General features: G+C 40.1%; 1 protein-coding gene across 1 annotated transcript in view; it reads right to left on the bottom strand.

Moving 5' to 3' along the window:
* Positions 1-3,708: 3,708 nt before the first annotated feature.
* nup160 (nucleoporin 160) overlaps positions 3,709-21,592 on the bottom strand; it is a 32,548-nt gene continuing 14,664 nt past the window's right edge. The window contains exons 11-19 of the mRNA XM_073831690.1: positions 19,285-19,368; positions 19,045-19,215; positions 18,219-18,318; positions 17,975-18,140; positions 17,766-17,890; positions 15,498-15,655; positions 11,526-11,662; positions 4,001-4,071; positions 3,709-3,914 (exon numbers count right to left, since the gene is read on the bottom strand). Coding sequence (XP_073687791.1) covers positions 3,709-3,914; positions 4,001-4,071; positions 11,526-11,662; positions 15,498-15,655; positions 17,766-17,890; positions 17,975-18,140; positions 18,219-18,318; positions 19,045-19,215; positions 19,285-19,368 — 1,218 coding nt within the window. The remainder of the gene's footprint in view (positions 3,915-4,000; positions 4,072-11,525; positions 11,663-15,497; positions 15,656-17,765; positions 17,891-17,974; positions 18,141-18,218; positions 18,319-19,044; positions 19,216-19,284; positions 19,369-21,592) is intronic.

The raw sequence follows: 21,592 nt of genomic DNA, 5'->3' as shown, positions 1-21,592 counted from the left end.
AGCATGTTGTTAACATGATTCTAGCATGATCATGGATTAAAGCAAAAAAAAATCTTTTGACTGAAAAAATCTTTTCCTCCAAAAATCTTTGCCAAACACCATTCTACAGCCATACCTGTCACACACCCTCTTTATTAGCAGTTATTTCCTTCTTATAGTGCGTGTCCTACTAATTTAAAACATGAAGCGTCTTCCGATCAATAATAAAAAAAATTATGATAAAAAAATTAGCCTTGAGGTGATAATTGACTCAATAATGTGATTTACAGTGGCAGTTTCTTTTTACCTTTGTAATGGTATTGTTTTAATTTTTATTAAATGTCATTATCTGTCAAATTAAAAAAAGTATTTATTATATTTTATATTTTATATTTTAAATTTCTAATTCAAACAATATAATAGCAGAATAAGACAACTAAATTACCAATCATATAAAATTAGTATGAATAAAAAAAATACTACAGAGGGGGCACAAAGGAACACAAAAGTGGCTTGTAGCAAAGTCCCTTTAAGGCTATTAAGGCTATTAAAGGCCTTTAAGGGTATTCTATAGTCTTTGCTTGTAGGTGCAATTTCAGACATTTAATGAGGCTCAGAGGTGGCATAATAAATTCATGTTGAGATAAATGTTTTAAATATACATTTTTAATATAGAAATATTACGTTTTAAATAACTAAGTATACGTTACAATGACACTAAATCCACCAGCAGGTGGCAGTAAGACAAATGATTCGTTTGAACGGCTGATTCATTCTGGAATGAAGCAAATGACTGTCTTTATGGATAATCATGAACTGAAGATTCGTTCAAAACGCGCTTTCATTCATGAATGAAACACCGCTGTTTTGCTTTTAGAGATGCGCAGCGTCGAGCTGTTACTTATTTCGAAATATTTTCATTTAAAGAAATAGAGTAAAATCAGGCAATAGAGATATAGTCAGACAACGCAAGTCATTTTATATTTTCTTGTTATTGAACTGTTGTATTAAATCAATATTACATTTGCTTACTCCCTTAACAATTGTTTAAATCTGTCACTCTCCTTTTGGCGTTCTGTGGGCGCACAGACAATGATCTAAAAGAGAGCGCGCAAATGAGTCTCTCTTTCACTTTTAATAAGCAGGACTCAAAAGCACGTGCAAATGATAGATTCCAATGTGTATTAATACCTGCGCCGAAATTCTAGTTATGCTCTGTGTTTTCTGCTAAATAACTAACTGTGAATGATGCCAGCGGCGTCACTATGTTGTCACTGAGAAGCTGCAGCCGCGGCAGAGATGATTTTTTGGTTTGTCGTCAGAACAACGTATACGTTTATATATGCACATTTCTTCTCCCCTCATATTCTGCAGGTAACGGAAATCCGTCGCAGCGACGGAGAACTTTAATCCATGCATGATTAGGAATTTATTAGCATGTTACTAGCATGTTAGTTTCATGATTTTAACATAATTAGCATGTTTTAACATGATTACCATGTAACTAGCATGTTAACATGATTTTAACGTGATTAACAATTTATTAGCATGTTACTAGCATGTTAGTTTCATGATTTTAACATAATTAGCATGTTTTAACATGATTACCATGTAACTAGCATGTTAACATGATTTTAACGTGATTAACAATTTATTAGCATGTTACTAGCTTGTTTCTAGCATGAGTAGCATGTTACTAGCATGTTAACAAGATTAACAAGTTACTAGCATGTTGTTAACATGATTTCAGCATGATTAGCATGTTACTAGCAAGTTTCTAGCATAATTAGCAAGTTAGTTTGAATGAGTTTAAATGTATTAGAAATCTAACACAGAAGGAAAGTTTGAGTCTCAAGGGATTCTGGGAGTTTTGACAGTTGGAGTTTGAATAGTGTTGATCGTTTGAACATTCCGTCAATGTAAGTCTATGGGATTTTTCCCAGTTAAATCATTATTTTTGGGAAAACCTTAAGTCCGATCAGTTAGAAAAGATACAGCAACTGGACTCAGATCACAGGGCTCGAAATTAACTTTTTTACTTGGTAGCACTGGTGCTCCCAACTTTAAAAAGTTAGGAGCATCCCAAAAAATTTAGGAGCACCCAATTTCTTTTTAGTTATGCGCCGATCTTGATTCTTCATGGGCGATTCTGATTAACAGATTTTGATTGCCCAAAAATTAATTTAACTAGCCCAAATTAAAAAAGACATTTTTTTTTAAATATAGAAAATCAGATAGGAGTCTAAATGTCAATCAAAAATGTTTTCAATACACAAATATAAACAAATATCAAGGAAGGAATTTTATTTCACCATTTAGTGTCGCTGCAGCATTTTAAAATATCAATTCAAGGCAATTTATGACCCCTTTTTTTTTTAAAAGAGCTGGGGTTGGACAATGTACGGTAGAATATTAAGCCATAAAATGACATGATTTATAATTCAGATACAGACACAAAAAAAAATATCTAATAAAATGGCATTTCAACCTTTTTACCATTAAAAGGGATAAATCAAGTTTATAATTTCTTATATTTATATAAGATATATAACATTAGTATAACTTAATTGTTTAGATTTTTAAAAGGCACATTAAATTCTTGCACATTTACACATGGATCGATAATTGCAATAATTTGACCATAAACAGTTGAAAAAATGTATTAGAAATAAAAATTAATGTTTGTCACGAGGGGGCGCTTTAGGAGCGCTGAAATAATACGGTTTCCATGGTAACAGCTGTACACAAACCAGCCTTAACGCAGTTTTATCAGACATGAATTGACAATGCAAACGACACGTTTCTGAGGACAGTCGGTTCCCTTCAGATACATTCATATAAAGACATCCGTGCCGCGTTTTGACTTTGAAACGTACATCTTGCATATTTATTCAATGACATCATTGCATTTTTGAAGATTTATCCAGCCCTATCGCGATCGACTTTCCGTCTCTTAAACTTATACGTTAATCAAGACTTTTCTTACACCATTTTACATGTTTATAACTTTTTATGGCCTTGCATTTGATACAAATAAATTGAGGAGTTTTAAGGACCTGCAGAAGTCCTCTACTTCACGATAGTACGTCTGACAGTCCGGTGAAACATTCTGGTAGCCTTACTGGAAACACAAGAGCCCAGGGACGTCGGGCTAGCGATTTTACGAGCCCTGCCGGCTAATATCTCAAATCTGCATTTAAGGTAATAATGTGAAGATTAACTTAAATAGTTATGTAATGTTGGAGAAATCGGCGAAACCGTCACTGTATCAGCTCACAGCAGTCTGTGCAGTAAGGATAGCGACAGTTTTGAAATCGAGTCGCACCACAATCATTTCTCTCACTCGCACAAATGCTTCCAAATATAATTTGAGGTCGCACAGGTTAATTTTTGGTCGCATATGCGACCAAAATGGTCGCAATTTCGAGCCCTGGATCAGTCTGAAGATCTGGGCTGAGTTTGGAGTTTGTAGAGTTAAAGCTCTAGGAGGAGCAGCAGTCAGAAATGTTAGTCTCAGAAGAAGAAGAATATTAAGTTTAAATAGCATTTCAGTAAATTTCTCAAGCCAAATTAACAACAGATTAAAATAGACCTGTATATCAGTATATATTTACTTTTTGAAATTCAAGTATAAATCAAGTACCTTCGGTTTCAAAATGCTTATAGAGAATCTTTCAATTTCATTCATATTGGTACCGACTGCTGACATTTCTCTATCATGACAATACTCTATGCTGGACTATCGTGTCTAGCATACTGCACATCAGGAGGATACAGAGACTGGCAGAGTAGTGTCAGGACACCGGAGATCAACTGTGGCCAGTGCAACATGGTCTGCTTGCCTTCCACATCCTGCTGGGAGAAGATCTGAGAAATGATGGCTTTACGGGCCACATTCTGGTAGAACAACTCCACCACAGTTTGAGGATTCAACACTAAAACAAAAGAGAAACAACGCAGTGAGAAACAGTCAGCATCGCTCACAGACTGTCTATATTGAGGCAATAATCATGTATCTTACCTGATCTACTGGACGGAGGAGCTGTGGAGTCTGACAGCTCCAACACAGACAGATGCTGAAGATCAGCATTTCTATAGAGAGACAGATAACATTTACCTTTAATTATTTAGCAGACACTTTTATCCAAAGCGTTAGTCTAATCGCACTACATACAGCAAGTTTTTTAAATAAATAAATAAAAGGGGAAAAAATATTATTAACACATTAAATAATGTGTTGGCCTGGAGCACCAGACCAACTGCAACAATGAGTAAAGGAAGCTATTTTAAGATTATTTAAGTCAAAATGACAGAAAAGTAATGTAAAACTGCTAATATTATGATTTAATGGCTTATTATGTTTGACCAATAGGTGACGCTGTTATCAAATCAATGTGGCGTGTTTAGTGTGAGGTGACAAAGGCACACACACAGTTTGGTGTCATTATGTCAAAGCTTTGCAGAGATAAAGCCTCAGAGTCATTTTGGCATCAAGCCTTACAATTTGTATGTACTGTGGGGTTTTGTTTTGTCTTGGGGTTTTCATGTCCATGTTTTCATGTCTTTTATTTTGTAGTCTTTTCATCATGCTGTTGTGTCTTGCTTCCCTTGCCCTCATGTATTCCTGTCATTGGTTCCCTAGTTCCATGTGTCATGTTCTGATTGGTTGTCTTTGGTTGCTTTGTCTTGCTCCTTGTTTTTCATTGGTTGTTGGTGTCATGTGACCTGTATTGTTTTGTGTAAATAGGCCTTCTGTTTCATTGTTCATGGTCGCGAGTACTACTGCTTCAAAGCCTGCTCATGTCATGCCTGCTGCTTCAAAGCCTGCTCACGTCATGCCTGCTGCTTCAAAGCCTGCTCACGTCATGCCTGCTGCTCCAAGGCCTGCTCACATCATGTCTGCTGCTTCAAAGCCTATTCCCGTCACGTCTACCAAGCCACAACCTGCTCACGCCAAGCCAGCCGCTCCAGGGCCTGCTCACGCCAAGCCAGCCGCTCCAGGGCCTGCTCACGCCAAGCCAGCCGCTCCAGGGCCTGCTCACGCCAAGCCAGCCGCTCCAGGGCCTGCTCACGCCAAGCCAGCCGCTCCAGGGCCTGCTCACGCCAAGCCAGCCGCTCCAGGGCCTGCTCACGCCAAGCCAGCCGCTCCAGGGCCTGCTCACGCCAAGCCAGCCGCTCCAGGGCCTGCTCACGCCAAGCCAGCCACTCCAGGGCCTGCTCACGCCAAGCCAGCCACTCCAGGGCCTGCTCACGCCAAGCCAGCCACTCCAGGGCCTGCTCACGCCAAGCCAGCCACTCCAGGGCCTGCTCACGCCAACCCAGCCACTCCAGGGCTTGCTCACGCCAAGCCAGCCACTCCAGGGCCTGCTCACGCCAAGCCAGCCACTCCAGGGCCTGCTCACGCCAAGCCAGCCACTCCAGGGCCTGCTCACGCCAAGCCAGCCACTCCAGGGCCTGCTCACGCCAAGCCAGCCACTCCAGGGCCTGCTCACGCCAACCCAGCCACTCCAGGGCTTGCTCACGCCAAGCCAGCCACTCCAGGGCCTGCTCACGCCAAGCCAGCCACTCCAGGGCCTGCTCACGCCAAGCCAGCCACTCCAGGGCCTGCTCACACCATGCCTGCACCCGTCATGGCCGCCATCCCAGAGCCTAATCACCAGATGGACGCCCTTCCAGAGCCTGCTCACAAGATGGCTGCCCTTCAAGAGTCTGCTTACAAGATGGCCGCCATCCCAAAGCCTGTTCACAAGATGGCTGCCGCTCCAGAGTCTACACCTGTCATGGCTGCCCTTCCAGAGCCAGCTCACAAGATGGCCACCATCCCTAAACCGCCACGCTAGAGCCAAGCCAATCCACAGTCCCTATGCCAGAGCCACGCCATGCCTCGTCTGATCTGCCAGAGCCATGCCATGTCTTGATTGCCAGTGTAATGGACCCTCCTCTAATGTCAGTGCGGGCAGCAGGCTTACTAATAGAGCCGACGCTCCCAAGCCAAGCAAGCCACGCAGAGCCGACGCTCCCAAGCCAAGCAAGCCACGCAGAGCCGACGCTCCCAAGCCAAGCAAGCCACGCAGAGCCGACGCTCCCAAGCCAAGCAAGCCACGCAGAGCCGACGCTCCCAAGCCAAGCAAGCCACGCAGAGCTGATGCTCCCAAGCCTCACACCTTCCAGCACGGTGGGCATCCCATTAACCACTGCACTGCCTGTGATGGCCATCGCCATTTTAAGTGTATGGGCTGCACACTGCATTCCAGAGGCCTCGTCTGTCCATGAATCCATCCACGAGTCTGCTCCAGAGGCCTCGTCTGTCCATGAGTCTGCTTCGGAGGCCTCGTCTGTCCATGTGTCCGCTGCGCCAATGCCTCTTATGGAGGCGGCGTCCACGGCGGAACCCCCTGAGGAGGCAGCTCCTGCTGCAGATCGTCAAAAGGGGGTACCACCCTGTTATTAACTCACTATCTGCTCAACCACTGTCAATGTTCCTGCTCTGCCTGCTCCGCCAAGGCTCCCCGCTCTGCCTGCTCCGCCATGGCTTCCTGCTCTGCCTGCCCCGCCATGGCTTCCACTACTCCACAGTCTGCCATTGCTTCACGGTCCAGGCCCACCTTTGCTTCATGATTCGGGTCTGCTATTGCTCCATGGCCCATGTCCTCCAGAGCTTCACTGTCTGCCATCACTCCACGGTCCAGGTCTTTCGTTGTTTCACTGTCTGCCATTGCTTCACGGTCCAGGCCCACCCTTGCTCCATGATCCAGGTCTGGCACTGTTCCATGGCCCAGGGCCCCCATTATTCCACTGTCTGCCACTGCTTCATGGTCCAGGTCCTCCAGTGCTTCACTGTCTGCCACTGTTCCATGGCCCAGGTCCTCCACTGCCTCACTGTGTGCTATTACTCCACCGCCCAGGACCTCCATTGCTCCACTGTCTGCCTCTGCTCCAAGGTCCAGGCCCTGACTCTGATCCTGTTCCCCTGCATGGACCTGGCCTACCGTACCTCCCCCTGTTTTGTCTCTGCTCCACCACCCTCCTGGACTTTTTGGGGGTTTGTTTTGGGTGGTGTGTTAGGGCATCTGGAGCCGCCCTTAGAGGGGGGATATGTAACGTGGGGTTTTGTTTTGTCTTGGGGTTTTCATGTTCATGTTTTCATGTCTTTTATTTTGTAGTCTTTTCATCATGCTGTTGTGTCTTGCTTCCCTTGCCCTCATGTATTCCTGTCATTGGTTCCCTAGTTCCATGTGTCATGTTCTGAATAGGCCTTCTGTTTCATTGTTCATGGTCGCGTATTAATGTTGTAACCTGCTGTCTGGTGAGTGTTTGTTCAAGTCAAGTCTGTTTCAAGTTAAGTCTGTTTCAAGTCAAGTCAACTCTGTTAATATCAAGTCTGTTCAAGTCTAGTCACGTCATTGTTTGGATCTCTGTTTGTTTGGATTACAGTTTGGATTATGGATTATCATCACTGTAAATAAAACTGCACTTGGGTTCACCTTACATCTCATCGTTCAGTGGACTTAAGTGTTACATTGTAGCGGCGCTGTACGAAAACGGTTTCATCCATCAACATGAAATCCAGAACTTTTTGTCAACACAGTCTGAAAATGATGTGACTCAATTTTGGTGATAATCAAACAAACGGTCTAAAAAGAGTTCGAAAAAGTATGTTTTCAATATAAATCTATATGGTGGACAGGATGTTCAGCCAACTGTGGTATAATTGGTATCTATGTTGTCGGCATGACCCAAGAATATTTTGAGACATTTCATTACAATAGGCTAAATGTAATCTACAGTTATTAGCCTATTTTAAAAAGTAATAGTTAATGAATGGTTTATTACTCTTGACCAATAGGTGGCGCTGTTACCACATTGATGTGGTGTGATCAGTGTGAGGTGACAATGCCACATACAAAAATTGGTGCAAATATGTCAAAGCTTTGTAGAGATACAGTCAAAGGAGTTAAAAAAAAAGTAGGTTTTCTACAATAATCAAAATGGCGGACAGGAAGTTCGGCCAATTTTTGCATAATTGACATCAATGTTCCCGGCATGACCCAAGGAATATTTTGAGACCACTTTCATTACAATAAGCCATTTTCAACAAAAGTTATTAGTATTTTTCGAAATATCCTTATAACTTGCCACCAAACTTTTTAAGTACTGCCAGGGCATGGTGCCCGAGACATAATTAGAGTTTGTGCGTTTTGTAAAAATATAGCATTTTATGACAAAAGTAAAAATGGCTGATGCCCAAAATGGCTGACATGCTCCTCTGAATCTAACGAGACCAGTTTCGAGATTTTTGGCCAAACATTAAGAAGCTTTAAGCAAAAGTAGCCATTTTTCATATCTCCTGACCACTAGGTGACACTGTGCCGAAACACATGTAGCCTCAGTCCATGCTGTTTATAACACACACCAAATTTGGTCTCAATACGCCAAATTGTTGTGGAGATATAGCTTCACCTCCATTTTTGCGTGTTTTCGTAGAATTCGTTCGCACGTTATTCAATAACAGTTTGACTAATCAGCTGGAATTCCATAACTTTTTGTCAACATGGTCTGAAGATGATCTGAGCCAACTTTGGTGAAAATCAGACAAACCGTCTAGGACGACTTCGAAAAAGTAGGTATTTCAAACAATTAAAATAGAAAAAACTAAACCTTACGATTTTTGCATTTTGGTGTTTATTTGACTCGGCATCAGACAAGCATGAGAATTTTGAAGAATTTTTGGGGGGATTTTGTGCCTTACGGTTCAAAAGTTATTAGCATAAACATGAGTCAAAACTTTGGACAATTGGTGGTGCTACAGAGTTTGAGTTAGAGACTCCAAATTTGCTATGGCGACAGTTCAGACAGTCGTGTGCCAAATTTCACAACTTTCCCACAAGCGGTTCTATGGGCTGCCATCGACTCAAGAGCGGAAATAGAAGAATAATAAGAACGCCAACAGTTTCAATGGGTGCCTTTGCACCTTCGGTGCTTGCCCCTAAAAAAAATTGTGGATCAGTCCAGTTGTGGATCATTAAGGTAAAGACTACACAGTACATTTTACTTACCTCTTCCTAATGTGTTTAGTAAAGCTTAAGCACATTGGGCTTGTCTATACTTGTGACTTTGATAAAGACTAGATGACATTTTATGACTAATTAAAGCAGAAAACCAATTTTTTATAATGTCACATACTTTTTTGCCATTGTACGTAACTCATCACACGTCTATTAAAGAACCAAGCTCAATATGTTATTGATCTTTTTTTTGGTGAGGGCCATAGTAATTAGGCAGCCATATACTAGGGCTGGGCTGGGGTACGTCAGAACACGTTTCTACACATGACTTATTTCATTATTTTTATTTTATTATTAACATAGATAATAGGACACAAGTAAAGTAGAAAGCTAGTTTACATAATAAATAATTCGGCTGCAGCCAAACATTGCATTACGACCATGGAATCATTTGCATTCATGCCAAACAAGAGGTTTGGCCTGATATTCCACTGGATATGGAATGTTTCTTTTCCCAAATCCTCACACGACTATTTTTGCATCCTTTACTATGGTTTAGACAAAAATGCTGTAGACCAGATACCCTTTTTACTTCCCAAAACAGGGCTTGACAGTGCTAGGGTTTCACTAAAAATAGATGTGTTTAAAATAGGGCTGTCAATCGATTAATTTTTTTTAATCGCGATTAATCGCATGGTTGTCATGAGTTAACTCGCGATTAATCGCACATTTTTTATCTGTTCTAAATGTACCTTACATTAATATTTTTTTAAGTTTTTAATACTCTAATCAGCATTGGCATGGACAAATATGGATGCTTTAAGCAAATATGTGTTTATTATTAGTGAAACCATACTCAACATAGAGCATGAAGTCTAGACATGTTTCAAAGGTCATAGATGTTTTTCAAATAACTTGTTCATGTCTATTCGACACATGGAGAAAAAAAAAAGAACATAGAAATACCAGGTTCCCATTACTTCTCTTTCTTTGCACTGAGCAATTTACTTACACAAGCCTGTTTACATTATTTGCAGGACAGGGCAGCTCACTTCTTCTGAACATGTCATTTGATGCAGCCAAGTTCTCAACAAAACTGTTTCCATTGTTATAATTTAGTATTTCTGTTATCAGACAACCAAAGTAATATGAAATAATAACTGAAAAAAATCCTGAATTATGATCATGATTCAATCGCTGAAAAGAATAATTTACAGGCATCTGGACATAAGTCACTATTCCCTGCATTATTATCGTTGTTTTTAACTTCCTGTTTGAATGCCTTCACGATCCTTTGACTTTTTAGGAGTTCACCCGTTTAAAGTTATGTGATCGCAAAAACCTGCTTCTTTTATTTTTTTAAGGTATTGTTTTCATTATAATGTAATATAATGAGAGCCTGGTCTTATGAAAATGCACACTAGCATGATTTTCTGTTTCTATTTGGCGTGTAATTAATAAGCTGAAATTAACTTGGACGTACATATGATATGCAATTATGCATGTGTTTGACGTGCATTTAATACGCCGTTTTCGCTTACATACTCGTATGTGGCTTTACGCATCAACCCCACAGCACCAATAACGTAGACCGACTCTGCTTGCATTCATTCAATATGTCAGAAGTGCCGGTACGCAAGTACGCAAAAGGATAAAATACAGACGTGCCTGCGTACCGGTGTTGTGCCCATTTCAAACACTGGAAGCAATATAATATCTGGTCTAACTGAAAGCGCTGCTCCACTGCCGCTCGCTGAACAGAGCAGACGCAGATATTAAGAGAGGGAGGTGCGCGCGCATTGGGAGACTTCGCGCTCGTTCAGCAAAACCGGAGAGCCTCAGAAACTATATTAGGTTTGTCCAATTATGTGTTTATGTATTGTTGCTAGACACTTTTCGCTAGGTTGGCAACACTGTGCATCCATTTCTTTAACTGCTAGGTAGTGGGTCAAACAGAAAATGCGCGCTGCGTTAATCGCGCGTTAATAAAATTAGTGCCGTTAAAATGAATTTGCGTTAACGAGTTATTAACGCGTTAATTTTGACAGCCCTAGTTTAAAACCTATAAAATGTATTTAGAAGTAAAAAAAAAAAAAAGTCTAAAAGGGAGGCAAATAAATGTGGAGGAAACAAATTAATTAATCATGGCCACAAATTAAGTTGTGGGAGGGAATTCTTATCTCTCTATTTTTTCTGATATTCATTATTTCCATGTGATGCACAGTACTTTGTAGTATAGAGCATTTCATTTGTAATCACCAGTTTCACATTTACCTACAACGTAACACCCAAATGATGACCTCCTTGTCCGTGAGAAATTATTAACTTTTCTGACCATTTACAAAGTGTCAATTGCAAAAAAAAAACCATTTATCTTTATGAGGAATTTAATTCAACTTGTTCTGAAACTTCTACTGACTTGACCTTAAAAGGACTTAAACAATTGCACTTGCAATGCACAAACATTTGCAATAAGAATCATAACTTAAAAACAAATGTAGGATTTTTTTTTTTTTTTGGCCATGTGGCGTTTGGACTCACAGTATGTCAAGTGGAACAGATGAGGACAACATCAGGCTCATCTGCTTGAGCAGGTGATATGTGCACAGCAGATTAGAGCATCGAGGAATCAAGTCTTGCTGCAGCTGCAGTAATTGAGGACCGCCTGGAGCAAACAGCTGCACACAAACAAAGTACAGAATCACGATTAAAAAAATATATACAGGTCCTTTTCAAAAAATTAGCATATTGTGATAAAGTTCATTATTTTCTGTAATGTACTGATAAACATTAGACTTTCATATATTTTAGATTCATTACACACAACTGAAGTAGTTCAAGCCTTTTATTGTTTTAATATTGATGATTTTGGCATACAGCTCATGAAAACCCAAAATTCCTATCTCAAAAAATTAGCATATTTCATCCGACCAATAAAAGAAAAGTGTTTTTAATACAAAAAAAGTCAACCTTCAAATAATTATGTTCAGTTATGCACTCAATACTTGGTCGGGAATCCTTTTGCAGAAATGACTGCTTCAATGCGGCGTGGCATGGAGGCAATCAGCCTGTGGCACTGCTGAGGTGTTATGGAGGCCCAGGATGCTTCGATAGCGGCCTTAAGCTCAAGTGCTCCAAAATCTCCTGATAGCTAGCTGCATTGACCCTGCCCTTGATAAAACACAGTGGACCAACACCAGCAGCTGACATGGCACCCCAGGCCATCACTGACTGTGGTACTTGACACTGGACTTCAGGCATTTTGGCATTTCCCTCTCCCCAGTCTTCCTCCAGACTCTGGCACCTTGATTTCCGAATGACATGCAAAATTTGCTTTCATCCGAAAAAAGTACTTTGGACCACTGTGTTTTATCAAGGGCAGGGTCAATGCAGCTAGCTATCAGGAGATTTTGGAGCACTTCATGCTTCCATCTGCTGAAAAGCTTTATGGAGATGAAGATTTCATTTTTCAGCACGACCTGGCACCTGCTCACAGTGCCAAAACCACTGGTAAATGGTTTACTGACCATGGTATTACTGTGCTCAATTGGCCTGCCAACTCTCCTGACCTGAACCCCATAGAGAATCTGTGGGATATTGTGAAGAGAAAGTTGAGAGACGCAAGACCCAACACTCTGGATGAGCTTAAGGCCGCTATCGAAGCATCCTGGGCCTCCATAACACCTCAGCAGTGCCACAGGCTGATTGCCTCCATGCCACGCCGCATTGAAGCAGTCATTTCTGCAAAAGGATTCCCGACCAAGTATTGAGTGCATAACCGAATGTAATTATTTAAAGGTTGACTTTTTTTGTATTAAAAACACTTTTCTTTTATTGGTCGGATGAAATATGCAAATTTTTTGAGATAGGAATTTTGGGTTTTCATGAGCTGTATGCCAAAATCATCAATATTAAAACAATAAAAGGCTAGAACTACTTTCAAATGTGTGTAATGAATCTAAAATATATGAAAGTCTAATGTTTATCAGTACATTACAGAAAATAATAAACTATCACAATATGCTAATTTTTTGAGAAGGACCTGTATACATTCTCATATTTTCAATATTTCCAAAATTAAAACTGTATTTTAAATTCAATACAATTGTCTTTGCAGTTACGTTAACACCAGATTTTAACCAGAAGTCAACAAGCCAGAAGAAATTGAATACAGTATCTCACAAAAGTGCTACCATTTCAGCTACCACATTTCAGCTACCATTTTAGCATATCTTCTCAAGGGACAATACTATAGAAATGAAACTTGAATATATTTTAGAGTAGTCAATGTGCAACTTGTTTAGCAGTATAGATTTACCGTCCTCTGAAAATACAGAGCCATTATTGTCAAAATAGCTGGCAACAAAAGTGAAAAAGTGATAACAGTAGTGTGTTGTTTAACCATGCAAAGCCACATGTCCTATTCATCATGTTTTTGTTTTTGTCTGCTTGACAGGACCATACAAACTTGTGTATCTTGTATTAGAGCAGTTAAAATTAGGTGCTTTAAGTACAATTCTCTCATACTGACCACTGGATGTTCAACATGACATCTCATGGCAAACAACTCTGAGGATTTGAGAATTAGGATTGCTGCTCTCCACAAAGATGACCAAGGCTATTAGAGGTTCAGTAACACCCTGAAACCGAGTTACACTACAGTGGTCAGGGTCATACAGGAACAGGCCTTGCAAGGGTCGATCAAAGAAGTTGAGCACTCGTTCTGTGCGTCAGGTGCAGAACCTGGCTTCAATAAACAGGTGCATGAGTGCTTCCAGCATTGCTTTAAAGGTTGCAGAAGTAGAAGGTCAGCTTATCAGTGCTCAGACCATACGCCGCACACTGCAAAAAGTCAGTTTGCATAGGCGTCATCCCAGAAGGAAGCCTCATCTGAAGCTGGCTCACAAGAAAGCCTGCAAACAGTTTGCTGAAGACAACCAAGAGCATGAACTACTGGAACCATGTCCTGTGGTCTGATGAGACTATAATGGCGCTTTTCCACTACACAGTACCAGCTCGCCTCGGCTCGACTCGGCTCTGTTTGGTTTTCCACTGTGTAAAAGTTGTACCTGTACCGGCTTCCAGGTACTTTTTTTCGTACCACCTCCGGCGAGGTTCCAAGCGAGCTGAGTCGATACTAAAATGTGACGTGAAAACACAGCAGACTGCTGATTGGTCAGATGACGATTCTCTCTGACCAATCAGCAGTCTGCTGTGTTTTCACGTCATTTTAGTATCGCCTCAGCTCGCCTCAGCTCGCTTGGAACCTCGCCGGAGGTGGTACGAAAAAAAGTACCTGGAAGCCGGTACTGGTACAACTTTTACACAGTGGAAAACCAAACAGAGCCGAGTCGAGCCGAGGCGAGCTGGTACTGTGTAGTGGAAAAGCGCCATAAGATAAACTTGTTTGGCTCAGATGGTGTCCAGCATGTGTGAAGATGCCCTGGTGAGGAGTATCAAGAAAATTGTGTCTTGCCTACAGTCAATCATGGTGGTGGTAGCATCATGGTCTGGGGCTGCATGAGTGCTGCTGGTTCTGGAGAGCTGCAGTTCATTGAGGGAAACATCGATTCCATTATATACTGTACATTCTGAAGCAGAACATGATGCCTTCCCTCCAGAAAGTAGGGCGAATGACAGTTTTCCAACATGATAACGACCCCAAACACACCACCAAGATTACAACTGCCTTGCTGAGGAAGCTGAAGGTGAAGGCGATGGGGTGGCCAAGTATGTCTCCAGGCCTGAACCCTATTAAGCACCTGTGGGGCATCCTCAAGCGGAAGGTGGAGAAGCACCATGTGTCTAATGTCCAGCAGCTCTGTGAGGAGTAGAAGAGGATCCCAGCAACAACCTGTGCAGCTCTGGTTAATTCTTTGCCCAGGATGATTAAGGCAGTGCCAGATAACAATGGTGATTACACCAAATATTGACACCTTGGACAAGTTAACTTAGGGTGTACTCAGTTTTGTTACCAGCTATTTTGACAATAAATCTATACTGCTATTCAAGCTGCATAATGACTACTATAAAATATATCCAAGTTTCATTTCTATAGTATTGTCCCTTGAAAAGATATACTAAAATGGTTGCTGAAATGTGAGGGGTGTACTCACTTTTGTGCGATACTGTACATATAAACAGCACCGTGTTACATTTTCAAGGCAGTTCTAGAGATAAAATTTTTTTTGGATTTAGCCTTAGTTTTTGACAAGATATCCTGTACATTTAGTCAATATATCATGTACATATTTGATTTATCTATTGTAAAGTGTGCATTTGGATGAGTTAATTAACCTGCTAGCAAAGGTTAATGGTTCTCCATTCAGTTTCAATTATTCAAAAAATAGCTAGACTGTAAGTAGATTTTGAAAAAAAGGTCCACAAACACTAGCTGTACAATACAATGATTAGGACAAAGGTCATAAATGCAGACAATTTCCCTCAATATTGTTATAGTAAAGTGTGAAGTGACGTACTTTGTGCATGTCATAATTATGTGCGTCTACTCACGTCTCCAATTCGCAGGTACAGCTGCTGCAGGATGAGCAGGTCTCTGCAGATCAGAGTTCGAGTCATAGCGGTCTGACACACAGCCTGACAGATCAGACTAGCGGCCACACTGCTGCCGTAAAGCTGAGAGAGGCTAATGCGCACTCTCAGTGACTGACCTACAAACACACACATCAGAGCTGATCAGGGGAAGAGTCCAAACATTTATTTAACAAATAAAAGGCTCTTCCTTTAATACTGGTCCTCGACTTGTACACCTGCCGCGAAGGACAAAAGCATAAACAAATAGTCAGGAATGATCTTTTATCCGTTTACAGGAGCTTTCAAGCTCCAAAAAAATCATAAACTGTAAAAGTGCATGCTAGCAAGGTCATGAGGGGCAATTGTTTCCATTGATATTGTAATTGAGCTAATACACAAATTAATATTTATACGACCATTCCTACCTGGTCCTCGATCTGATTGGCTGATAAGAGTGTGATATTAGAGCGATATCAGAACTCCAACAGCCGTTTCAACCTGTAATCCTATCACTCCGCTTGCGGTACTTTTTAAAGCGAGTGTCATAGCAGAGACCCAAATTCAATATCATTTTATGAATATGACTGTTTTTGTTTCAAAGAATGTAGGTTTTCAGGTGAGGATCGGTGTTAATTTTGACAGGCCGTTCGGTGCTCATGAATCTGCCCAAGAGCACCTCACCTCGGCCAGATCTTCTGGAATTTACTGCTGGCTCTGATGTTGAACATGAGATGTAATTTGTTTTGGGTAAATCTAACAGACAGTCCCTGGTCTCATTAATCTCTTATTTGTTCCAGGGAAGCTAAGTTTTGGCAAAATCTCATGTTTATGTAAACTCTATGCTGTATATCAGAACGCTGCCGTTGTACTTTTTAACTGAATTGCCTAGCAACCTTTTTGATGTTAGTTTATAGTTTATATAAAACTATATTAAAAATATTTAACTATAATTTATAGAATAGTTTATTTAAACAATATATTTTATAACTGTGTTCAGTGTTGATAAATGGTGATTTTAGTTACATTTCTCCGCCATTAGATGTTAATAAGTTAGTAAAATAATATTCTTTGGCCATTTTTAAGACCCCCCTTCTTGAATCAGGCATGTTTTTTAATGTACAAATAAATGCAGCCTTGCAGAGCAAAGAAGAATATCATAATACATGTATTAATAGAGCTGTTGTAATGATTGTTATCATTTTTGTGTTTCTTTATTTCATTTTACAGAACAACAGTAAAATTACAATACTAACATTTATGAATGTTGACTTTTTTTTTTTTGGCGGAAACCTGCAAGACGACCTCGGTACTACTTTTTGCTGACAGCAGCAGATTTATGAATGATTCTCATGCAGATTTTCCTCACACTTTTGGCTTACAATACAATTGGTGTGTGTATTAGACAACATAACATTCAGTAGTTTATTTACTAATGCTTTAAGGCCATTTGGATTTCAGTCATCATACAGTAACCAGCAACAAGCAGCCCTTTCTTTTCTCATGGAAGACATGCGATGCGATACTAAACAGTTTCTCATTGTTGGTGCTTGTAATGACTTTTTGCGTCTTCCTCTGACAGTTTTAAATGCTTCCACACTGCCCACATGTTTGTTGCATTTGTGCACGCCTCTATTTAATCACGTCAATGCGGTAATACAATAAGCTTTTAATAAAGCAACTCAACGTTTGTTCGTTATTAGTTCTAAAGTGATGTTTTGCAATTAGTAATGGAGGCTTATGCTCAGCTGTTCAACCTTCAAACTTTGATTTGAACCCGTGGCAAAGGAAGTAGCTAGCACAAAAGAGGGCTTTTAGAGACACTGCATTGTTATTTTATATATTGACATACTGGTGTCGTCGAACTGTTGTATAACTGCAATACCACACTAATAGACGATATGAGATATGACTGTATATCCTACTCGTATGATATTGCTTATTCGATATCATAAATACAGTTTAAAAATTACTTATTTTTAGTACTTCACATAAAAATGCTTTTTGTGTGGCATTATTTATTATGTAGGGCCTTATCTATTATTGTGTAAATAATAATAAAGGGTTATCTTTACTATCAATATATTGTATGGAGCATTTCACTTTAAATCCAGTCCATTTTGAACCTGAATAGTGCCATAGATAAGAATGAATTCAGAAAAACAACACTGATTTTTTGGAGCAAAATACTCCTTTGTCAACAAGATCATTCACCACAGAACGATTCAAAAGGAGTATATAAAGTTTTACCAGTGGGTCTGGTGTCCGTCTCTGCATCAGTCTCCAGGTCCAGTTCTCTCAGCAGCGTGTTTATTGCAACAATGGGGTTGTAGATGTCTTGCAGTTTGTTTGTAATGTCCTGAATCACATTCATACTGAAGAAAGCATTTCACTTTAGACATCAACCTGATCAGTTACTGGTGCGACTGCATTAAATCAGTGATTCAAGGGATACTGACGTGTCACTGGACATAAGACCCTCCAGTACTTTTTCTGACACTTTTTCTGGAGACTGCAGGTCCTCGAGGGCTTTGTCCATCTCATAGGCCATGTCCTCCGGAAGAGACTCGTTCACCATGCGGAGACACTGAACGAGCTGCAGGATGTCCCGGCTCAAATCTGAATCTAATAAAAGAACACCATTAATGACTTTATAAATCTATGACTTTATAATGACTTTATAAAATAAGCAGTTCCTCTTACCCTCAACAATTGGAGTCTCCTCTTCCGAAAATAGGTATTCATCCGAGGACAGGTAAAGGTGGTCGATAGCAAAACAGGGTAACAGGAAAGACACAAAACCCTAGGAAAATAAAGTACAAAGATAAGCAGTCAACAAATATTTGACCAGGGCTGATATTTGACAGTTTTAAATAGTTAAAAAAAATCTACAGAAATAAAATAGTTTTACTGATATTGGTACTGACTACTGAAATTTGGTAAAGCAACAACATTATTCTGCATGTCTCTGCAGTCATAAATGTTATGTGAATGCCTGCTCATGCATCTGGGGATTTTTCATGTCACTGGAGGAAGAGAACAATTTTTGATCATAGAACCATGCTGTGCTATATCCAATTGGTCACTATGTCAAATTATAAATGTTAAACTATATGTGTACCTGTACTTCGATCTAACTGAGAAAATGTGATTCCCAGTGAGCAGTGTTTACCTGCTTAGTGGGGTTTTTAAAAGGTATAGATGTCGATGGAACAGTAATGAAAAAGTAATATTAATGCATTATAATTACAGACAAAGGCATTTGTTGTTTTGCAGCACTTAAGTTTTGTGAGCACCACTGTGTCCTGCACTAGCTGTAGATACTCATGAAATCCTCAAAATCAGAATATTGCTTCAAATAAATAAACAAATATTATAAATATAATTAAACGCTATTAAATTATAAACAAAAATAAAAAGTAGAATGTGTAATACGGAAGTAAATGGGGATAATTTTGATTTAATTTGACTTACACATACATAGAAAAACTTATTTGACTTCAACTAAATGAAGTCTTCCAGCTGGTACCTTTTTAAGGATGCAGACCATGGCTGTGGCAGGGCTCACATGCAAGGCGAGTGGCGTGGACAGAACATCCTGGTACTGCAGGCAGCAGGCGTAAAACTTTGACCAGAACTCCACCTGCAGCAGCCGGTAGTCCTCCTGACAGAACTCATACTCCGTCACGCTGCCCTGAAGCTGAAAACAATCTTTAGTAGTAACACAGATGAAAAAATGGACACAACGGGGAAAATAGCACCACCTTACCTCATTTTCCACTGTGACTGTAACCTCTTTCTTCAGCTCCTCCCACGACAAGTCAGAATATCGCTCTGTACCTCGTTTGTAAATCTGGACAAAAGGACAAACCCTTTTAATTACATCTAATGTAAACGGAGCATTTAACTGCTCCAATTTTAGACCCTTTTACGGCCTAAGATCATAAAGCAGGTAAAATAATTATAATAAACGCTCCTGGTTTTAACAATTAACTAATAGCATTAACGAAAAGCTGCCACAGTGCATTACAAAGATAGTACAGTCATGGCCAAAAGTTTTGAGAATTACATAAATATTGGAAATTGGAAAAGTTGCTGCTTAAGTTTTTATAATAGCAATTTGCATATACTCCAGAATGTTATGAAGAGTGATCAGATGAATTGCATAGTCCTTCTTTGCCATGAAAATTAACTTAATCCCGAAAAAAAACTTTCCACTGCATTTCATTGCTGTCATTAAAGGACCTGCTGAGATCATTTCAGTAATCGTCTTGTTAACTCAGGTGAGAATGTTGACGAGCACAAGGCTGGAGATCATTATGTCAGGCTGATTGGGTTAGAATGGCAGACTTGACATGTTAAAAGGAGGGTGATGCTTGAAATCATTGTTCTTCCATTGTTAACCATGGTGACCTGCAAAGAAACGCGTGCAGCCAGCATTGCGTTGCATAAAAATGGCTTCACAGGCAAGGATATTGTGGCAACTAAGATTGCACCTAAATCAACAATTTATACGATCATCAAGAACTTCAAGGAAAGAGGTTCAATTCTGTCAAGAAGGCTTCAGGGCGTCCAAGAAAGTCCAGCAAGCGCCAGGATCGTCTCCTAATGAGGATTCAGCTGCGGGATCCGAGTGCCACCAGTGCAGAGCTTGCTCAGGAATGGCAGCAGGCAGGTGTGAGCGCATCTGAACACACAGTGAGGCCAAGACTTTTGGAAGATGGCCTGGTGTCAAGAAGGGCAGCAAAGAAGCCACTTCTCTCCAAAAAAAAACATCATGGACAGATTGATCTTCTGCAAAAAGTATGGCGAATGGACTGCTGAGGACTGGGGCAAAGTCATATTCTCCGATGAAGCCTCTTTCCGATTGTTTGGGGCATCACTCACAATTTTGCCCAAAAACACAGCCATGAATAAAGAATGGTACCAAAACACCCTCCAACAGCAACTTCTTCCAACAATCCAACAACAGTTTGGTGAAGAACAATGCATTTTCCAGCACGATGGAGCACCGTGCCATAAGGCAAAAGTGCTAACTAAGTGGCTCGGGGACCAAAACATTGAAATTTTGGGTCCATGGCCTGGAAACTCCCCAGATCTTAATCCCATTGAGAACTTGTGGTCAATCCTCAAGAGGCGGGTGGACAAACAAAAACCCACTAATTCTGACAAACTCCAAGAAGTGATTATGAAAGAATGGGTTGCTATCAGTCAGGATTTGATTGAGAGCATGCCCAGTTGAATTGCAGAGGTCCTGAACAAGAAGGGCCAACACTGCAAATACTGACTCTTTGCATAAATGTCATGTAATTGTCGATAAAAGCCTTTGAAACGTATGAAGTGCTTGTTATTATATTTCAGTACATCACAGAAACAACTGAAATAAAGATCTAAAAGCAGTTTAGCAGCAAACTTTGTGAAAACTAATATTTGTGTCATTTTCAAAACTTTTGGCCACGACTGTATATTGCATCTGCCTGAGTACTTTATGAATGAGGATCTATAATTTATTTAGGGCTGTTGCGATTCGTAGCTTCTAATCGACTATTCGATTTTTAAAAATCTTTTCATTTTTCCCGCATCGAGTAACCGTCAAAATACCGGAAATGGCGCATTTCACGTTCGAGAATCCATGAAACGCATTATTAGACTGTTTTTTAAGGCTGAATTATATATTAAACCCATTTAAAAATCATAATTGTGAATTAAAAAAACGCTACGATTCAGATAAATAAATAAATGCGATCAATATATGTGCGTCAATTATTTGTCAACTGTTATCATTTACATGTGTGGAACATCGCAAACTCATCTCTGCATGTTGTTGTGAGTTTTTTTTTTTTATAACATTCATTTGGGAATGCAACATGTGCCAATTCATCAGATTTGTAAGGTAAATCCTTTATAAACCTCTTTCTCTTTATGCTAAGTGTTCATCGTGTTTACAAAATAAAAGTTTTAACCCTCACTCTGAGTTTACATGTTTTTGAAGTCCACATATTCATTAAATTATTGTGGCTATCGCATTTCTGTGGTAAAGATATGGCCAAATATTACAGATTAAAGTATGGCAAGCT

Source organism: Garra rufa, chromosome 25 (genome assembly GCF_049309525.1).
Source record: "Garra rufa chromosome 25, GarRuf1.0, whole genome shotgun sequence".
Lineage (NCBI taxonomy): Eukaryota > Metazoa > Chordata > Actinopteri > Cypriniformes > Cyprinidae > Garra > Garra rufa.
The sequence above is the reverse complement of the archived record's forward strand: the minus strand, read 5'-3'. Positions and strand labels throughout refer to the sequence as shown.